The sequence below is a fragment of the Sylvia atricapilla genome, chromosome 5, assembly GCF_009819655.1.
Source record: "Sylvia atricapilla isolate bSylAtr1 chromosome 5, bSylAtr1.pri, whole genome shotgun sequence".
In the NCBI taxonomy this organism is placed as follows: domain Eukaryota; kingdom Metazoa; phylum Chordata; class Aves; order Passeriformes; family Sylviidae; genus Sylvia; species Sylvia atricapilla.
Window position 1 is genome coordinate 54,703,877 of NC_089144.1, and position 19,016 is coordinate 54,722,892.

A 19,016-nucleotide genomic window follows, 5' to 3' on the forward strand; every position below is an offset into this window, starting at 1 on the left:
CCAACAAAGGAGCTATATACAAATGCAGGACCTGTTTAAAGAACTGTTAAAATGGAAAATAAACCACTCTTGCGTCAGCTAGCCATACTGGTACCTGCTCCCAACTCAGTCTAAACACGGCTTTCCTGAATGCTGACAAGGGAGCTTTAAGTACTCAAGGGAGGGGGAAAAAACCCGCAAAAACCTCTTTGTACATTTATCACGGGCCAAATACACATTGTCATAAAGGCTGACACCTGAGCACTGCAAGTGCTGAGCTGAAATAAAGTGTGTGCAGATTTCTCAGCCCAACCTTGATTGACCAGGAGTTCCCTCACAGCAAGAGTCTGGAGCCAGGATGCCCTGGGACAATTCAGGAGGACCTCCACAGCGTGGATATGATCCTGCACCACTGGGGAACTACCTGTGGCAGAGTCATCAACTCAGCTCATAGGAGATACTTTGAAAATTTACTCTCCCTAATGTGTTCTTCCTCTTTTAAATCTTTTAACTAGCCTTGGTCTGATCACTCCCAGTACTTGCCAACATATATTCTTATTGTTTTGGTTGCCTTCAGTCTTGAACAAGGAAAAATAAAATTGCTTGTAAATATATTTTTAAAATCCATGGGAGACTTCATTTAGGTAACTCATGATAGTGGATTGCAGCCATGGCTGGTATGGATTTTTAGGACAAGGTACACTTGTGATCCAGGTGGGGTAAGGGATCCCCACACCTGTCCATAATAAAGGGCATGTGTCCCATTAGATGGATCTGTCCAACAGGGTCACAAATGCTCCACCTGAACTCCGCCAAGGAACTCTGTCTTTTTTTTGTCTCAGGTAAGCAGTAATATCTTGGGAGCGTAGAAGTAAGTGAGAGATTTTGCTTTGTTCCTTTTTAGGTCTTCCTATAGAACTTGTCTTTCAGTGCAATCCCTGTGTCTGGGTCACATTTGCCAATGACTCCACAGTCAATCTGATGAGTTGTGACCACAGTTTGTGTTATCTGTAATTGCCTGACTGCATGTTCTGCCATTTCACTGTCAATCAGCTGTGCACACCCTTTGTTAATTAAGACAGCAAGAATTCCAGAGCAGAAGTCTTTCCCTTCACTGCACATGTGTAAGCAACTTTGCAGTACAGCTCTGCTCATAAAGTTCAGCTAAAGTATACTTTTCGGCTCAGCTTTGGTTTGGTTTCAGTTTGGCTCCTTCAATTCAAGTGAATGTTTGAATTTTAAAAAGACTTTTCAAAGTCACTATTTGGACTGAGTTGATGTTCAGGAAAAGAACAACAGCTTAAACAAGGTTCAAGCTCACATTTAGTTTAAGCTTTTGATGTTGGTTTCCAATTTGAGATTCCAAACAGTACTGAAAAACACTGATTTGAAGTTAAATACACCCAGTAAAATGTGTTATGACTGCCTAAGTTGAAACACTGATTTGAAGTATAGCAAAAGAGGAGTTACTAAGCACAGTTTAGGGACACCAGGGTCACAGCTCAGTGAAGGCAGGGCCTCTACCCTTATTTCTTAATGGAGCAATCATCAGAGAGTGTTCTCCATCTGGAGAAAACCAGAGCTGCTCATTGTCACCTTGCAGGAAATGTAAAAATTGTCCCCCTCCCCTTCCATTTAATACATGAAAAAGGGTTTGGGGTAAGCATTCCCAGTTTTGAGCTCTCTTTTCCAGCTCCCCATGAGCCATCCAGGTTTTCATGAAAAGCAAGCCTACAAGCATTTCATCCAGTTTTTGTAATGAAGCCAATCAGAATTTTGTTGACAGTGGGAACAGCAAACAGGCACCTAGGAGTGCCTGAATGATAAGACTCTCTCCACTTGCATGCAACTCTCACTGGAAGCAAAGTCTCTGCAGAAAAATAATCTGTTTGGAGACATGGAATTTTAGTGGCAGTTTAGTCTATCACACTCAGTTCAGCAACGTAATGAGGAGCCTATAAACCACACAAGCACTCCAGACTGACATCCACATTTCACTCATACTGCACGGTTTTAGACACAGCAACAACCATAGCTGGAGAGTACAGTACATTCTGTTCTACCAATGGCAACTCAACAGCATCATCTACATCTGACTCTCATTCTTTCTGGTATCCATATTATAGCTTTTGGAACAGGATAGCAACTATTACCCCACAACCCCCCCCCTCCCCCCCAGTTTCGTGGTCAACAGCTCACTACTCTCAGCATATTTAATTGATAAATAATGGGGAATGAGGCTAGGGAGGAGGAAGTCTAACAAATGGAGTTGGGTTACATAAGCAACCTTTTTTTTTACCCCTAAAAGACTTAATTTATTATCTGTTCCGAACAGTCACTAAACGCACGGGCTCAGCTGCCATATTCCCCTCTTCTGCCTAAACAAGGTTGCAGGCAGTTCTGTGCCTTTTGAGGCTCAGACTGCTCTTAGTTACAAGGTGAAGCTGCATTTGCCCCAGTTTATGAGAGACCCAAAATGCAGCTTGCAAGCAAACTGCAGAGCGGGCTGTTCTGTAAGAAAGCTCCCAGCTGTTCCCTGCCTTGGAGAGGAGATGTGGTGCTGTGGCTGAGACATGGCTTCTATTCCCAGGTCTGCCATTAAGTGATTAAAGATGGAGCTTGAGGTAAAATGTGTTATGACAGCCTAAACCCGTGATGACAAAGGCACATTTACAAGAAACAGGGTCGTGGTTCTGGTTTAAGGAAAAAAAAAAAGGAAAAGAGAAAGACAAAAACTGGGGAAAAAATACTATCTGATATGGCCATAGCTGCTGTCCCAGATGATTAATCCAGTCCACAAATGACAGAAGAGTACCTTCAGTGAAAGACTCTGGTATTGCTCTTGCCCTATTTTCTGACTGCTTTCCCAAAAATGCAGCATCATGTTTGTTAGTTTTGGACAGAATAAATCTCCAGATGTCTCCCATGTCCTCCTCTCACACACTTGCTCAAGAACATTAAAGTGCCCTATCCACTGACCATTCAAGATGTGACTCTAAAGTTCACACAGGCATTTGAAAGACCTCCTCAGTTTCCTCAAAAAACATCTGTAGGGGTGAAATCCCACAAAATCCAGTAGAAAGGGGTTACAAGGAGGTTTTACTCCTCTCCAGCTTCTGAAAAGGTTTGTTAAGAACACAGCTGCTCCAGAAAAGCCCTGCAGCCCATATAGATCACCTCATGCCATCTCAGTGCCAGCTACCCAAAAGCCAGGAAGTCCAGCATTATCAGGATATCCACCTTATCACCTCCCTTGCCAGGAGAAGCCATCAGCAGACACACTGCAATATCTCCCTATCAACACCCAGGAGCCAACAGTGAGTGGCAGAGATAAGCAATGGCTCCACATGCAATTTTCCTTGCAATAAAACATACACACAGAGTTCTTATCAAATGTAACAGAGGTGGGCCAGCCTCCAAAGACCTTAAAACTAATGGAGAATGATTCCTGAAGTCTATGACTAAGGCTGCTTTTCCTGGCTTCTCCTTCTAAAAGTGGCCTGTACCAAAGTACAGGTGCTATAATCTGTGGGCCTGGATGATTTGCTCATCATTCTCCAAATCCTGCAGCTGGAGAAGATCTGATAAGCAAAGAGGGAAGCAAAAAGCATTGATACATCCTCTCTCTGATAGGTTTGTGGCTGAGTCTCTCCCACTCCCCATTTGGAAAGCTACAGGAACAGCACTGCCCGGCTAAAAGGATGATTCAGGGATATATATACGTAGTAAATAACTGACAACACGCCAGATGCTTTGGTTACAGAGATGTACAAAGCAGCTTTCATCATGAGAGGCACTACAGTGCTTAAAGGAGGTGTAAAAGCAGTAAAAAATGGCATTATTATTCACAACAGAAGGAATCACTTCCAGCTACCTTTCAAGAAGTCTGCTCCGGCCAGATTTCTTTACGTTTATGCTTACATCCTTGCTTCATCTAATTAAGCATTTAAGCTTTAAAGACTCTGAATTCTATCTAGAAAAGAGGGTGTCCTATGAGGGAAGTCTCAGTTTTAAACCGATTCTGCCACTCTGTTTATCCTGTGCTGCAGAAGAACAACTTGAAGGCACTCAGAAGCAGGCCATGAATACAGAAACTCTTTCCTTGGGAAAAGGGACACTTCACATGATAACAGCTTATATTTACAGAAGCATCTTTCATATCAGAAGTGTTTTACAAACTGTAGAGGCACACATCTCCAGCAGAATGCAATTACTGGTTGTGTAAAAGGTGGCAGCCCACAAAATCATGCACTCCAGTGGGACAAGGAAATATTTTTAGCTAAGAACACTCCATGTTGCCCATTAAAATGGCACATTCTTTACCTCAGAGGACTGAAGACCTCAACATTTACCATATGCAAGCCAAATAAAGACAACATGCAGAATATTTTTATTAAAAACAATTGTCTGGGATACAAACGGCCAAATTTACAACGTGTTGGGTTGCTGCCGGATGTCAATAGAAAATGAACACATGCTGTAAATTCAGTGCTGGGTAATTAGGAAAATGTGTATGTTTCCCAAGCCTGCTGCTCTGTAGGTAGGACTAAAGGGCAACATTATGTCATTTCCCTTTGCGCAGGACTCCCTATTGACTTCCATAAAGAATTTGGCTGAAAAACTGATGACAGGGTACAGCCCAAGCTGAGGGAAGAACAACCAATAAATAAATGAAGATGGGCTGGTGACGGAAAAGTCATTCCTAGTCACCAAGACATCTTACCAGAATTTCTTCCAACAGTGTAATGAGGACAGGACAGATGAACCCTGCTCTCAGTTATACCAATCCCTCAAATCCAGAGTAATAATTAAATGTGCATAACCACCAAAAACAAGATTCAGACTGAAATGAGGGCAAGGCTTGAAACACAGAATGCAACTTAACATGGAATAGCTTTTAATTTTTTTTTTAATGACATGGCCTCTTAAACAGGTTTAACTGGCAACCAACCCTTTCCTCCTAGATCTACCCCGCTTTAAAACATATTCATAGATATTCACTTGAATTTCAGAATTCTTCTGTTATCTTCAAGCAAGGACAGGAGTTCAAAAGCTTTCATCAACTAAACTCTATGTTTCATGGTCTTTGCTCCACTTCTGTGCATTTATGCCTTTATCTCCTCAAAGCAAGATCCAGCAAAACCACGCAGCCAACAGACTGAGAAGTCACATTTCCCCCAAAGTCAGCATAACCACAAGTATGCAAGGCCTATGATGATATCAAAGGCACTACATCAGGATCTCATTGAAAGTATGATGTGAGCACGATAGGTGAAATCAGGATGGAGCCAGCAGACCAACAGGGAAACAGATGAAGAAAGTCAGACTTTCAAGATATGAGTCACCAAAACAACACCTTCAAGCACTTCTCTTTACTCAGTGTCAGAGCTGGTGGCACAGCTGAAGTCTTTCATTATCTTCATAGTTTATTAGATACAGTATTAGTCCATCTGATAATAATCAGTAAACGAAAAATTAGATTACAAGTCCACTGAATTTGTCTAAACATTTCAGGTTTGCCTTGAAGATATATTTTCTTCATTCAATTTATGTATATCCTGCACTCATATTCAGGCCTGAAAAAACATGATGATATTTTCATTACTTAGTGGGAGGTTTTCTCATATTAATTTAATCACCAATATATTCCTTCTCGTTAGAATATTGAAGTGACTCATCCATTCCATCAAAAATTTGAGTGAGAAATGAGCCTATAGCCCTGAAGGAACTTACTCAGTCCTCCAGTCTAAGATGATTACATGCTAATGAGAGAAAAGGCTCTCCAGCTTGTACAAGAGAAAAGGGCAAGGGGAGTGGAATTAAACCTTTTCCTTGAACAAATTCATCTTGTGGGATTCCAGCACAGACAAACCCTCCAGCTATCATAACTCACTGGTTTGAAAAGGTCATTAGCACTCTGTCTCATTTTGCTGGGAGAAGGAAGAACCAAATTGGTGGCCATGACATGAAAATTTGCCCTTGGTATTGCTGTGGGATGACCTGATCCCTGAAATCCTACAGAGGAGATTAAAAGGGACGTTTTTTGTGAAATATCAGCACATTTTCCATAGGATAGTCACAAGTCTCTCCTGCAGCCTCAGTGAGTGCAGCAATAGCATCAATGCAAAATACATAGAATTGCAGACCCTGCTCTTTCCCCTTCTTTCTACACTCCCCAACCCAAGTATTTCTTTCTCCTCCTCAGAACAGCCTGGATATGACATACGATGCCTGCCCTCAGAAAATAAGCTGCAGTGGGAAGCACTTTGTTATCCCTGTCTCTGACCTTCAGAGGAATACCCCACTGTGCAAGCTGGACCATAAAAGGAATCCATGTGTAGCCAGTGTTTAGAAAATCCATCTCCTTGTCTTTCCCAGCTCTGGTACTGCCTTATTAAGACACTGAAGTAGTAGCTGCTGGAGAATCTCGAGAATGATCTGAGCAACAGTGCCCAGAACAAGCTTGCCATTTCATGTAGGCTGAAAATGAACTGTGAGAGCTGTTCAGCTTGGTGATGATCACAGGCTAGTAAAATAAACCTATTCTAAAGAAACTACAGTCCTCCTAGTCCTGTGGAAATACACACATTTTTTCTTTTCATGTCTAACCAAACAAACATTCTCTATGTGGAGAAAAAAGGGCAAAACAGGTTGAGGACTTCATCTTGAGGGTTGGCATGATGTGACATGCCAATACAATGGTATAATCATCTTATGAGGAGGCACAGGGACAAAAACCCTTTCTGTATATCAATTGTGGAAGGGGTTTTCCTCTCCAGTGTCTGCTGTGCTCTGGTCCTCTAAGGAGATGATGGGCCCTAAAAGTGAGAGGAATAGAGGCAGCCTTTTGTGGTGGTTCACATCCCAGCTGTAAGCATTTCTGTGAAAATCTGATGGCTAAGTTTTGATTAACAGTTTTGGAGCTCAGGTGAAGATCAAAACCAAATTTGCTTGTTGGTTTCCCCCCCTCCCAAAAGGTCCATTTCATTTAAAGCCATTTATACCACCTTATTTCTTTTCTCTGCTGAAAAACACAGATGGAAAAAGTTTTATTCTTTATATTAAGTAAGCATTCTGTTCCCGAGCCAACTTCAGCCCTATATCTTTCTCAGCACTGTAATTATAACACTGCCTTTCAGAAATTCCCAGGATTGATACACTGAGTATCTGATCTTCTCCCTATCACTAGAGGGCTGACAGTGTTATAAATGAAACCAGCTTGCTCCTGTTAACACTGTCTGCTCATTGGAATTTTGCTCAAAAACATCCTCCCAACCCCAAAAGATTTATTTCTCCAAATTAAGCTATTACACATAGGAACCTGTCTTGTGGTAGGAAGATGTGTATCTTGTGAACACAGAACTGTGCATGTTCTCAGTGACTTTAGAAGTGCATCACAGCTACAGAGTCCCTTGGTCATGCACAGAAATAGCAGAAAATTACCTCAAACCTGGTTTGAAACCAAATGCATTTAACCTGGGCAAATGTGACTGAGCTTTCCCCACCATGCTGTTTCACAGTAAGACTTGACTTGGGAGAGGCTCAACTGACAAGCAGAAATCGAGTCACAGTTTTCTGGTTTCTTTCCACTCTGTGCATTTAATTGACTTTAAAATTTGCCATGATATGTATGCATCAGGCTTAGATTGTGCAAAGAGGGCTCACTAAGAAGGGAGTACTTACTCAATTCAATCAATCCACGTACCAAAATGTTGTCTCAAGCTGGTGGTAGAGGGAAGTAAAAAAATATGGAGCAGTAACTTAACCAAACCATTGAAGAAGCCTTGCTTTTGGATACCAATTTAGAGCACCACTTCTGGTCTCAGCACAAGACCACAGTCCAGCTAGAAGACAACCTTTGCTAGTGCAGTCCTTACAGTTTTCTTAAATTACATCTGCACTGAAAATGGGTCACAACCTACCTTAAAGGAAACTGAGGCACGTTTTCAGAAAAATGTCAGAAAAAAACCCAAAAAAACAAAAACCCAAACCAAAAGACAGTCACAATTTGCTGTTGAGTTGCAGCCTTCCCTTGATTTTCTGTGTCAGCATGACAAACTTGCTGGTCTTTTATTCAAGACTATCTAGCAAACACTATTAATAAGCAAGTTTATTTGGACCAACCAACAAGTTTTGACATAAAAAAGGAGCCAAACAGCATCTATTTATATTTTCTTAATGTCAAGAAGAAGCTAACCTTTAACTGTCACACACACTACCCACTGGGTTTATACTTTCCAGTAAACAAAAAGAAATGCATCCTGCTTACTTTTCCACTTTTCATCATCATCCCCAGGAAGAAAGAGAAGGGCTCAGCTGCAGCACCAAAACAACTACTACTACTCCTTCTAACCTGTATCACTTGTGTTGACCTGACCCTCTGGGAAGTCACCAGACTTCTTTCCTAAGGTGTAGCTGACCTGATTTCTGTCCAGTGATGTTTCTTGAGCTGTGTGCTGATGAATTAATTTGCCCAAGAAGCACAGCCACCTGAGGACTTCCTTCATGCTATGAAAGACCTTGATCATGCAAGGACAATCTGCTGGCAAGAGAGATTTTCCGTGTTTAGCACGAGCTAATAAGTGGATTACGATGAGAGAAATAAAGCCGCTTATAAACATTTATCTTCAGTAATTAAAAACTTGTTTAAAGGCACAAAGCCAAAAATGCAGAAGCTAATTGACCAAATGAGATGCTTCTGCAAGTTGAAGTCAGTTTGGGGTTTCATTTGCAAATCACATTTTTCCTCTGTGGTTCTTTAAACTGAGCTGTGAAGCGATGGCTTTGCCCGGGCTGCCAGCCATCTGATAGTGTTTACATAACTCTGCTTATTCGTGTGTAAAACTTGTTAGCATTTGACTTCATTTAATCTATTATCCCTGCAAACCAACTGGCCTCAGCTTTTTAAAGGCAAATCTCATCTTCTGATTATCTGGTTTCATTTCAGATATTAGGTCATAAAGACTTCAATAAAATGCAAACTCATGCTGAGAAGCAGATGCTCCTAGAAACACTCTGGATAAATTTATTTTCATGTCACTCCTTGAAGAGTCTTACAGCTGGGCAATAACTGCAATTTCTCTCATGTCTAGTAACTTCTACCATTCTTATCCCAGAATGCCCTGAAGAATAGTAACATAATTAAGCAATAAGTTCAACAATGTTCTTGTTCTCTTAGAAGAAAGAATTTAAATGTAATAACTAAGAGACACCATTCCAAGTCTGCAAATTTGCAGTTTTAGAGGCTGCTGTTAGTTCTTCTGTCCAGACCCTCGAAACACACATATGCAACCCACAGAATATGTTACAGCAGATTAATGTATCAAATGTAAGAAGAGTATTCTTTGAAGCTTTTCCTAAGACACAGGGATATTCAACCATCAGCTTCTTTGGTACAGGAACAACACAGTATTCCCTTTGCTTTTCTTTAAATGAAATGAAATTTGCTGCTGAGCATCACTAAGTATAAGGCCTTATTTAGTGAAAAGAAGGGTTAATGTAGATTTTTCAGCCAAAACATTTGTAAGCATATGCAAATTTGTAAGCACGAGCAATTTGTGTGATGAGGTAAACATAATCCTATGGCATGAGAATGCTTGATACAATGAATTAAATTAACTCTGCCACTTGCAGTAGTTGTGGATATCAGGTACACGGAAAATGACTAAGCAGCTGAGAGCTCAACTACATGCCTTTTGTCTAGGAAGAAATATAGGGATTTCCCATTCCGAAGAGTCTGCCAAAAGTAGACCAGGGACCAAGAGCAGAACCTCTTTTATTCTGAGTGTGTTTAGAACAATGCCAAGTGGAGTTAACAGAAGTTAAGCTACATGCCCTGCTATGGAAGGCACTGGGTGTTTGAAGGCTCTGTGCCTTCACAGTCTTAGGCCAATGTTCACTTAACATGGCCTTTTTGCATTTCAATTATCTGAGGTCCTTTATATGAGAAAATTCTGGTGGCAGATCTGACTTACACTATTTGAAGGTGCAATGACAGAGATACAGGAGTGCTGCAGTCTGCCTTGTCTTAATAGACTGCATACTGCCACTTTCCATCTAAGATACCAGATGGATGCAACTTTTCAACATGAACAGGGCAGGAAAGCCACCAACACTTATTTGTACTAAATCACCTACATTTCTTCAAACTCAGAGTTCTCTTTGTGTGGTACCAATGTTCTGGTTCTGAAAATCCTGATAAAATTCCACGTTATATTGTTACTCACATGGTGCTGTTTTAAGCAGGCATGCTTGTCAGAATTATCAATAACAAGCACAAAAATCTGTGTCTCCATGCCTGTATTTATTAGATATTTAAATAAGAACCAGCTCATGAGGGACTCTGGTCCAGTTAAAGCTGATAAATTTACAGTAGGAAACAAAGGGCAGGTTTTCCATTGGCAGTAGGTAGGTTACCTGATTACAGGACTGGAGGGGACTCTTTTCACTCAGTAATTTCCAAAATTCCTTGGTATTTCCAAGAGATGAAAGATGGGGCATTTTGCCATCTGTCTGGGGTGCTGGATTGGAACTGTTCTCCTAAAAGCTTGGCTGGTGTAGTACACAAATTACAGAGTGATTTTAACATAATATAATCCATAACCTGAATTATCATATTAAATACTAGGAAGCTGATTTTGTTGTCTGCTTAGGAATTGCAGTGGGTTCAGCTCAGGAAAGTCTATACTCTGCATGTCTACTCTTTGGAAGAACAAAGCTGTTTTTATGAAACATTTCTCCACAAGAACTTTAAAGAAAATGTAATCTGAAAAAAACCACTAAAATTAGCCACTACATTCTACCAAGCTTTCCATACATTTGGTTATTTCCTCCAGGGCATTTGAAATGATACAATAGCAAAGATTCGTTTGGTATCCACTCTCACTTGTGAGTGACTGCAGTAGAGAAGGTTTCAATGACCCACTGGGTCATGCTTTTCTGCCTGGGTTAAGAATGAATTCCAAAAACTTGTACAACAGAGAGTGTGAAGGGCCAAATCCACCTCAACAACCCAAATATATCCTGTCAGTCCTGGAATTCCAGGCAGCTGTGAAGACAGGTTAACAGCTGGAGACTCTGCTTCAATTTGTTCTCAACTCTCACGCATCTCTAATCTTATTTATCCAGTGCCTTAATGGATACTCATTTAACATGACAGAAGATGTCATGTCTCAGCTCTAGTAAAAAGTGAGTATTTTACTGAAAGACAAACAAAAATCCCCAAAATACTTGCATCTTCAGGATATATGAAGTTCATGGAGAGATAAAACCACTGTAGTTTTTTTTCTTCCTAGTAGAAAAAGAGGCTCAGAATAGACAGAGCCCAGCCTTTAGGAGGACAGAGGCTTAACTTGTGGGGAAATACAGGTCTGAAATAAAGCATGAACTTTGGGAAATGACATGGAACACATAAGCAGCCAGCTTCTCTTATGTTCAAACATGCACTCACTGAAGACTTGTATTAAGATAATATTCTCCTTTCCTCAACACAAACCTGAATTGAAGCACAGTCGCTGAAAACTCCTAATAAAAACATAACCAGATGCCTGAAAGCAAGAAATGGGCCACTCCTAGTGTTTCTAGAAAAAGGAAACCAGAAACGAACCATTTTTGTGTAATTCCTGAACTCTCAACTCTGTTTAACATTTCTCACTAATGTACACCCCATACCAGGGATAACTCCACTGCAGGAATGAAAAACAGCTTCAGAAGTTATTTGTGCTTATTCAACATAGACACACGCTTACCCTCACTGTCCTGGACAGGAGAAGGACATGTTTTCCTTTCTGTGGGTGGCAAAGATGACAGTTCCCTGCTCTCCAGAAGCATTAAGATGCTATGGAAACAGATGTGTCCAGTCTCAACCTCTCCAGAAGATAAGAAACGTGTTTCTCATTGTCCTGCAAAGATGTACCCTCCTGATTTGACCTTCTTAACCTGGTGAATCAGTCCTTTGTATGCTACCAGAGCTACAACAGGCTCAACAGGAACACTGAAAAGGATGTGAAATGTCTTCCTGGTTCTCTACACACCTTCACAGAGTCAAACTGAAATTCACTTGACTTCATTTTCAGTTGTACCAAGTTGGGATTAACCACATGTCTTGTTTTAGCAGAAGTTGCATTGAGCAATTCACTACCCCCGGAGACTTTTAGCCTCCTGCAGGCTGCTGCCATCCCTGACCAGCAGGATTAAAAAAAAAAAAAAAAAAGAAATTTTTAACTAGTGCCTTCAGAAATTAATGCTATCAGGAAACATACAGCTTTGTGGCAGTGTTTTTCTCTATGCCCTACTCACATACCCTTTTTTAGGGTATTAATTTATGAATTCATTAATATATAATTGATCTAGATAACCCCTTCTCTTTGCCATATTTTCACAACAGGATGACCAACATCTCTCTTTCCCCACAATATGATCTGCAATCCTTTAGGGAAGGGCAGGATGCAGGGCAAAACTCTGGTTCAGATTCAAAGTTAAGCTTCAGCTAAATGGAGGGCAGCCTGACAATGACCCTAAGACCTCCCTGAAGTCTGCAGTAGTGATGATGTGAGAGTGGAGCAAATTGGATCAGCTTCCTAGTATAATTAAAAACAAACAAACAAAAACAAAACACACCACTAAATACAAACAAAACAACAACAAGCACAAAGCAGTAGTGAAAATTCATTGCTGGTACAATGGCAAGTCAGACACTTGTAAAATTGAGGTTTAAGTGCTAAATAGATTAACCTGAGAAATATTCTTTAGAGAGTTCAAAGGGCTTATTTTTGCTCTCAGTTTTGCTGCATCAAGGAACTAGGTCCATTGTCATTTCAAGAAGTATTTTGCCTCAGTTCTTCAGTGCAGCAGACTGAAGGAGACCAGAAAGACACTCAGAGAGCACCACCCCTCCAGAAACACGCAAACTCTACCCAGCTCCAGGCTAAATTCTTCCAGCGTCAGTTACAACATCAAAATGACAAAACTCGATGGTTTTGTTCAAGAGAACATCTTTTACCGCCTCAGAAGAGGCACAAAGCAGCAGGTGGTATTTGTTTTTTCCCTTGCTGAAAGAAGTCAGCTCTTGTGCTCCAATTGCACGTGGGAATTTTCCTGTCAGTTCTGTGCAGCTCACTTCTATGACAGCCCTGACACTCCAGCACAGTGTGTACCCTGTGGCTGGGAAGGCTGAGGCTTCATCCAGCTCCTTCAGGGTTGCCACTGCCTCATAAATCAGCAGGCTGGAATAACTCAGGTAGGGCTTAATCCAAAGGCCACTGAAATCAGCGCAAAGCTTCCCACTGAGCTCAGCCAGCTCCAGACTGGTACCTCAGGGCTTCATAGCACCACTGCCCCTACGTCCCTGGGGAGCAGGACTAAGCCTCAGCCTTGTCACAGAGCAACTAAAGATGCAGCACATCCCATTACCCCAACAGCTGAAGGTTTTCCTTTTTTTCCTGACCTCACACCTGATCAGTACAAACCAGATGCAGAATGCTGCCAGACAGGCACAAGGTGAAACTGCCATACTTTGTCCTGGGTTTCCCAGCCTGTGCCTGAAAAGTCTCCTTCCCCCCTGAGGTGCCCAAGCTGCTGGGTCCCTGCCAGGCTGAGCACATGCAATAAATCTGACAGCCTGGGAGAAAGCTGGACAAAGTCCCATATGTCTGCTGTTGGAAACATGCCCCCTAGACAGGTCTGCAGTGCTGCTCCAAACACATTGATAGGCCTCCAGAGATCCCAGACAAATATAAATAGTTAAAAAAAACAAACCTGGCTGGTCAAAATTTCTGGGTGGGCGCAGTGAGCCTGTGTGGGGAATCCAGAACGTCTGCAATACCTTAAAATTATAAGAACTTAAAATGCAAAAAAGCCCCACTTTGTCTCTAAGTTGGTGTCAATTTTTATCTGAGTTGCCACAGCGTGAACTACTAGCTGCAGCACATACCAAGGGCAAAAAGCAACGTTGGTCTTCAAAAGACAAAACGAGTTCTCAGGATCAGTCCTAAGCATATGAACCCAGAATGCCAGGGCTATGCAGCACAGCAAAATATAATTTCCAACAGATTCCTAGAAAATGGAAAAAAAAACCAAACCCAAAACTCAAAGCCTAACACCAGACCTCAAAGACTGAAGTTACACTAAGGTGCTCTAAAGATTAAATAGCTGGACATCAGTGGCTCCAGCATCACAAACACTAGGGAATCTGACAGCACATGTAACCTCACTACTCCTCACACAGCCTCTGGCTCTAAGGCATGATAACATAAAGTCACTCTCTCTTGGGCACGTGGTGCAAGAGTCCATGCTACTACATTTTCACCTCTCACTCTCTCTTGGGCAGAAGCATCCAGCTAGAAAGATGGGCTTCCAATGTATATTTATCCCAGGAAACTGCAAAATGCCTCACTGCAACTGGCTGAGGTTCAAGCACTGGTGATGGACATGGCTGCTAGCATTTCTGGGTTTACTGCTCTACTCAGAGAAGCCTAAGCAATATTTGGGAGACCTGGCAAGCATGCTACAGCCTACACAGACATCCATCTCACTTGCAACCGGTGCTGGATTCCCCACAGCAAGACTACAGCCCACTAATCAGAGGGCTGGGGAAATGGCCTCCGCTCAGAACTCATGGAGGAACTCATTTCCAACCTCCTTTAGGACTACACACCCCACTCCATAAAACACCTGAAAGGGTTCAGAGGCAAGCCTGGCAAGCAGACTTCTGCAGCTTATGACAAGTGAACCTGTCGTAGCCGTATTAAAGGCGAAGATGATCCCCAAATCCCTAAAAATATGGATTCACCGAAACAAATGTAGCATCACATATTCATTTGTTAATAACTTTCCCAGTGCTGCAGCCCTTCCCTCTGTGTGAGCACTGCAATGAGGGCTGATGCTCAGCTCAGCTCCTGTCCCACATTGCCTTCCCTGGGGCAGGATTTGGGAGGTCCCAGCTCCTGGAGTCACATCCCAACTTGAGAATCAGGCTCTGCTATTGTTAAGGCAAACCAAAAACAAAAAGGCCAGACTAAATTATTTTTAAGATCCTGAGATTTTTAAAGCAGTCTTATGACTTTTAAGGGGTCTGACTCATTGTACTTGAATGCTTGAAGCTGGCAGCAGCAAAGGGAGTACAGCAAGATTTAGTGTACAGTAATTTATTGTTGAAAGCCTTCAAATGTGTGGGAAAGGGCACAGAGCACATCTGCAGTGATCAGGGAGAAAAGGGACACAGGCCCAAGCCCTTCTCCTCTGGCCAGGTTGCCACCAAGCTACCCTCCCTCCATGAAAGCACCACACTAAACTCCAACAAAGCCTCTCAGATGTGGAAAAAACCACTTCCCATTAGCAGGATGGGATACATGTGACACCTTGGATTTCAGCTCCAGTGGTGGCAAGGGCAGAGTCCACTCTCCCCAGCTCCTGTGGCTGTCCCTGCCTGCTCAAACCAGCCACACCGCATGGCTCATGCCCAGGTCACCCCACAGACTCTGCATGCTCAACAAGAGCCTAGAGGGCTTCAAAGAGATATCAAGTGGCATTTTTCAACAGAATTTTTTTTTTGTAGTTTTCCCAAACTACAGCCCCTAACATCTGCCCCAGACCACCCAAGGCCTCTATTCCTAACAGACCCTAAGGTCTCAGCCTTTCCTTTAACAGCTTTGCTTAAGGAAGAAGAAAGGAAAATTAAATCCCTATTCAGAATTAAGTAAAAAAAAGGAGAACAAAATGTGTTTAAACCTAGCTTTCATTTTTTAAAATCATTGCAGTGTTAATAAACTAAATGACATCTTTTTTATCACTGAAGATATTACAGAAATAAATGGAGTCTTTCTCCCTGCTTACACCAGTGTAAATCATGAAATTTCATTAAAGCAAACAGAACTGTACAGGTGTAAAATGGGTTTAGTTAATGAAATGTCATTCCCAGTATTTTTCATGGTATTTCTTTCATAAATTGACATCATCATACCCACATCAAATTCTGCTCTCATTTCACCAAAGTAAATCTGTAACAACTGACAGCAAATGCTGCTTTTGTTGCCCACATAAAGTGACTGTAAATTAATATCAAGCAAGAGGCAGTACAAACACAACAGGAATGCACAGTAATGGCAAAAAATTCACACATATGCTACACTGCATATACCAAGTGTATCCCAGCTTTCAATTTATATCTTATAACTTTATCTTTAGTATACATAATATCTGATATATAAATATCTGGCAAACACCATCCCTTCTGCACAGCACACACACAGCATCTGAGGATGGTCTTTCCTCTCTATGGTTTCACGCGCCCATATTCCACCAGCTTTGCGGTTCACATTTATCCATGTAGCAAAATAACTAGAAGCCAGACATTAACAGCAGTCTAAGGAAGTCAGACAATACACACCCCTCACCTCTCCCACAACATTAGCTAAAGCTATTTGTTTTGGCACATATCAACAGCACAGGAACTCTTGGGAACTTAAGGCAGAAATTCTCATAGCCACTGCTAGTCAAACGCAAGCCACAGCACCATTTTCCAGGTGCAGTAACTCACCTCTCTGCTTCCAGGCGCATTTCCTCACGCTTTTGCCTCCTGAGTTCTCTGCGGCGTTCAAAGTCATCCATGGTGGGTGTTCAAGCGTTCCAACCTCTGGAAGGATCCAAATCTAAAAGGGAGATGATCACTTAGATGAGAGTGAAAGCACAAGCATTTAACCAACTGAGTCCATTTAGTTTTGTTTTGCCGTCTTAACTTCGCTGTAACTATTTTCTTTTTCCATCAAAAAGCCCTCAACTTCCTCAGTATTGTTGAGATAAACAAGATTAATGAAATGTCTTGTAGGATAAACATAGCCCGTGCCTGAGTTTAGTTTCCTAGTTAAAATTAAATCAACATGCTTCAAGTAAGGACTGTATACATCTGCTAGCCACAGACTAGCTATTTGTAACGTCACAGGTCTTTTCCACTAACAAAAGCAACAATTCAGCAGGATTTTTAACTTTAAGCGTCCAGGTTTTCACTGCAAGCAGTAAAAGCACTGCACAAGAGAGTTCTTATTTTCTTTAGTTGCACAGACAATTAAAAGTTCTGCAAAAGTTAGTCCCCGTCCGGCTGTTCCCACCCCCACCTTCAGAAGGAAAAAAAAAAAAAAAAAAAAGAAAGTGAAGAGAAAAGAAAAATAAAGAAGTAAGAAAAGGAAAAGAGAAAAGAGGGAGGGGAAAGAAAAAAAAGAATAAAAAAACCCAAGAAAAATAAGCCACTGCTTTTAAATACCATGCAAGCGAAGTCAAACTACATACAAATCCCGCTCAAAGAACGAAAAGTAGCAATATTTTTTTTGTAGTTTAATCCATGCGTTTTGCCCGTGCCCTACCTTCTTCTTTATGATTTAGTCCATGAAGTATTTTCCCCTTTACAGCTCTTCATATACAAAGCCTTTGCAGCCTCGGTTTATATCCCATCAAGCCGACTATTACAGAATTCCCCTGCAGCCCCCAAACCAAAAATGACTACCAGAAAAGGGAAAGCTGTTCTCTTTTTGTCCCTGCTTTGTTTACAGAGCTGTCAGTGGTTAGTTAAACTCTGCCTGGAATCTGGCATTTAAGGCCTGCTCTGAGATTGCTTCCTGTGCAGGGCTGGAGGCCTCAGCTTCCTCTGCAATCCCAGCCCCGGCACTGCCCTCCGCGCATTTCCACCCCGCAAAAAAATCCCACTTTCTCAGCCCGTCACTCCTCAGGCAAAGCCACCGTGCTAAAACTTCCAAAGGTGGCTCAGGAGCTGAAGGGAAACGAAGCCAAGGTGCATTTTGGGCATTATTTGAAGCGCTCTGTTTGCAGATGGACATCTGTCTTCTTTATATTCCCCCATAAAATCACTGGCACCAGCAAAGCCTTGCATGGCTTTAGGGAACTTGTGGCTTTTTCTGCCCCCTTTTTTGGATTAAAACACCGCTGAGGGCAGGGTTTTTGCAAAGGTTATTTTATTAGTTTACTTTCCCTGGGGTTGTTTTTAATTCTGATTTGTTCCCAGATCACGGGGGTTTAAATTTTTGTTGTTGTTGATGTGATTTTCTTTGCATTTGTCTAGGGTTGTTCTGTAGACATTCAAAGGAGATGTTAGTTTTGCAAATCTGATAGAGACACTACAAGTGCTGCTGCTTACCTCTTTTTTTTTTTTTTTTTTTTTTTTTTATTCAGTTAGGCCATATATCTAAAAAGCAAGTTGTAGCAAGATTTTTTTGCCAATCTTGTGTTTACCCTTAGCACCGGGTACTCCTCAAAGAACCCAGAAGAGCAAATCTTCTGTTTTCTCCCAAGAAGTGTTTCCATCTCAGCCAGTATGTGCAGCTAAACCTGGCCCCAGTTTGTTTGCTGGAGGACCTGTGAGTTGCAGGGCTGATGTGGTTCTCCCTGGTTGGGAGACAAGGATCAAAGGAGGAATGGTACACTATGGAACAAGTTCAAAGCAGCACACCTGGTTTGTGTGCAATGACAGTGTCCTCAGGAGCAGGCAGCAGCATTTATGGAGCACAGTCACCATCAGGGATTTAAACAAAGAGTTGGCTGTTAGGATGACAACTCACATGCTAGAAACCAGAATCCCAAAGCTTTTTCCTGCTTTACCTCCCCAAAGCTTTGATATCTGATTTATGTGCACCTTTATCACCTCCTACCCAGCCAGGCACATCCTTCTTTCCACCTCTCCAGGCACACACCCTTTTCTTCTGGGCTGCTCGAGGCTCTGTGCTCCAACACTACCCCTATGCCGTCCCCAAATGTCCCAGCCCCTTTTCTGCATGGTCCTCAGCACCACCTCTCATCTCCAACAGCACAAGCTCTTGCTCACAAAGAGTCTTAGGAGGATAACAAAAACAACCCAGAACTATTTCTGTTCTTCCTGCCCTCTTTTCCTTCCCAGGAGCACTGGGGAGATTGCCCAGCAGTGATAAGGAGTTCCCTGATGCAGCAAATTTTACCCATCCTCAGGGCACTTTTCGGTGGTGCAGTGAAGATCAGATGGATGGATGCCTTGGGAGGACAACAAGGATTTATTTTAG

At 42.0% G+C, this 19,016-nt stretch overlaps 1 protein-coding gene across 3 annotated transcripts in view; it reads right to left on the bottom strand.

The window, feature by feature from the left end:
• Positions 1-19,016, bottom strand: part of CALD1 (caldesmon 1) — a 172,471-nt gene that overhangs the window by 68,097 nt on the left and 85,358 nt on the right. For 2 of the 3 annotated variants that reach the window (XM_066319551.1, XM_066319549.1), the window contains exon 3: positions 16,514-16,625. In XM_066319551.1, coding sequence (XP_066175648.1) covers positions 16,514-16,584 — 71 coding nt within the window. In that variant the 5' untranslated portion in view covers positions 16,585-16,625. Of the gene's footprint in view, positions 1-16,513; positions 16,626-17,333; positions 17,479-19,016 lie in introns of those variants that run through there. The other variant, XM_066319550.1, reaches the window with a different exon arrangement.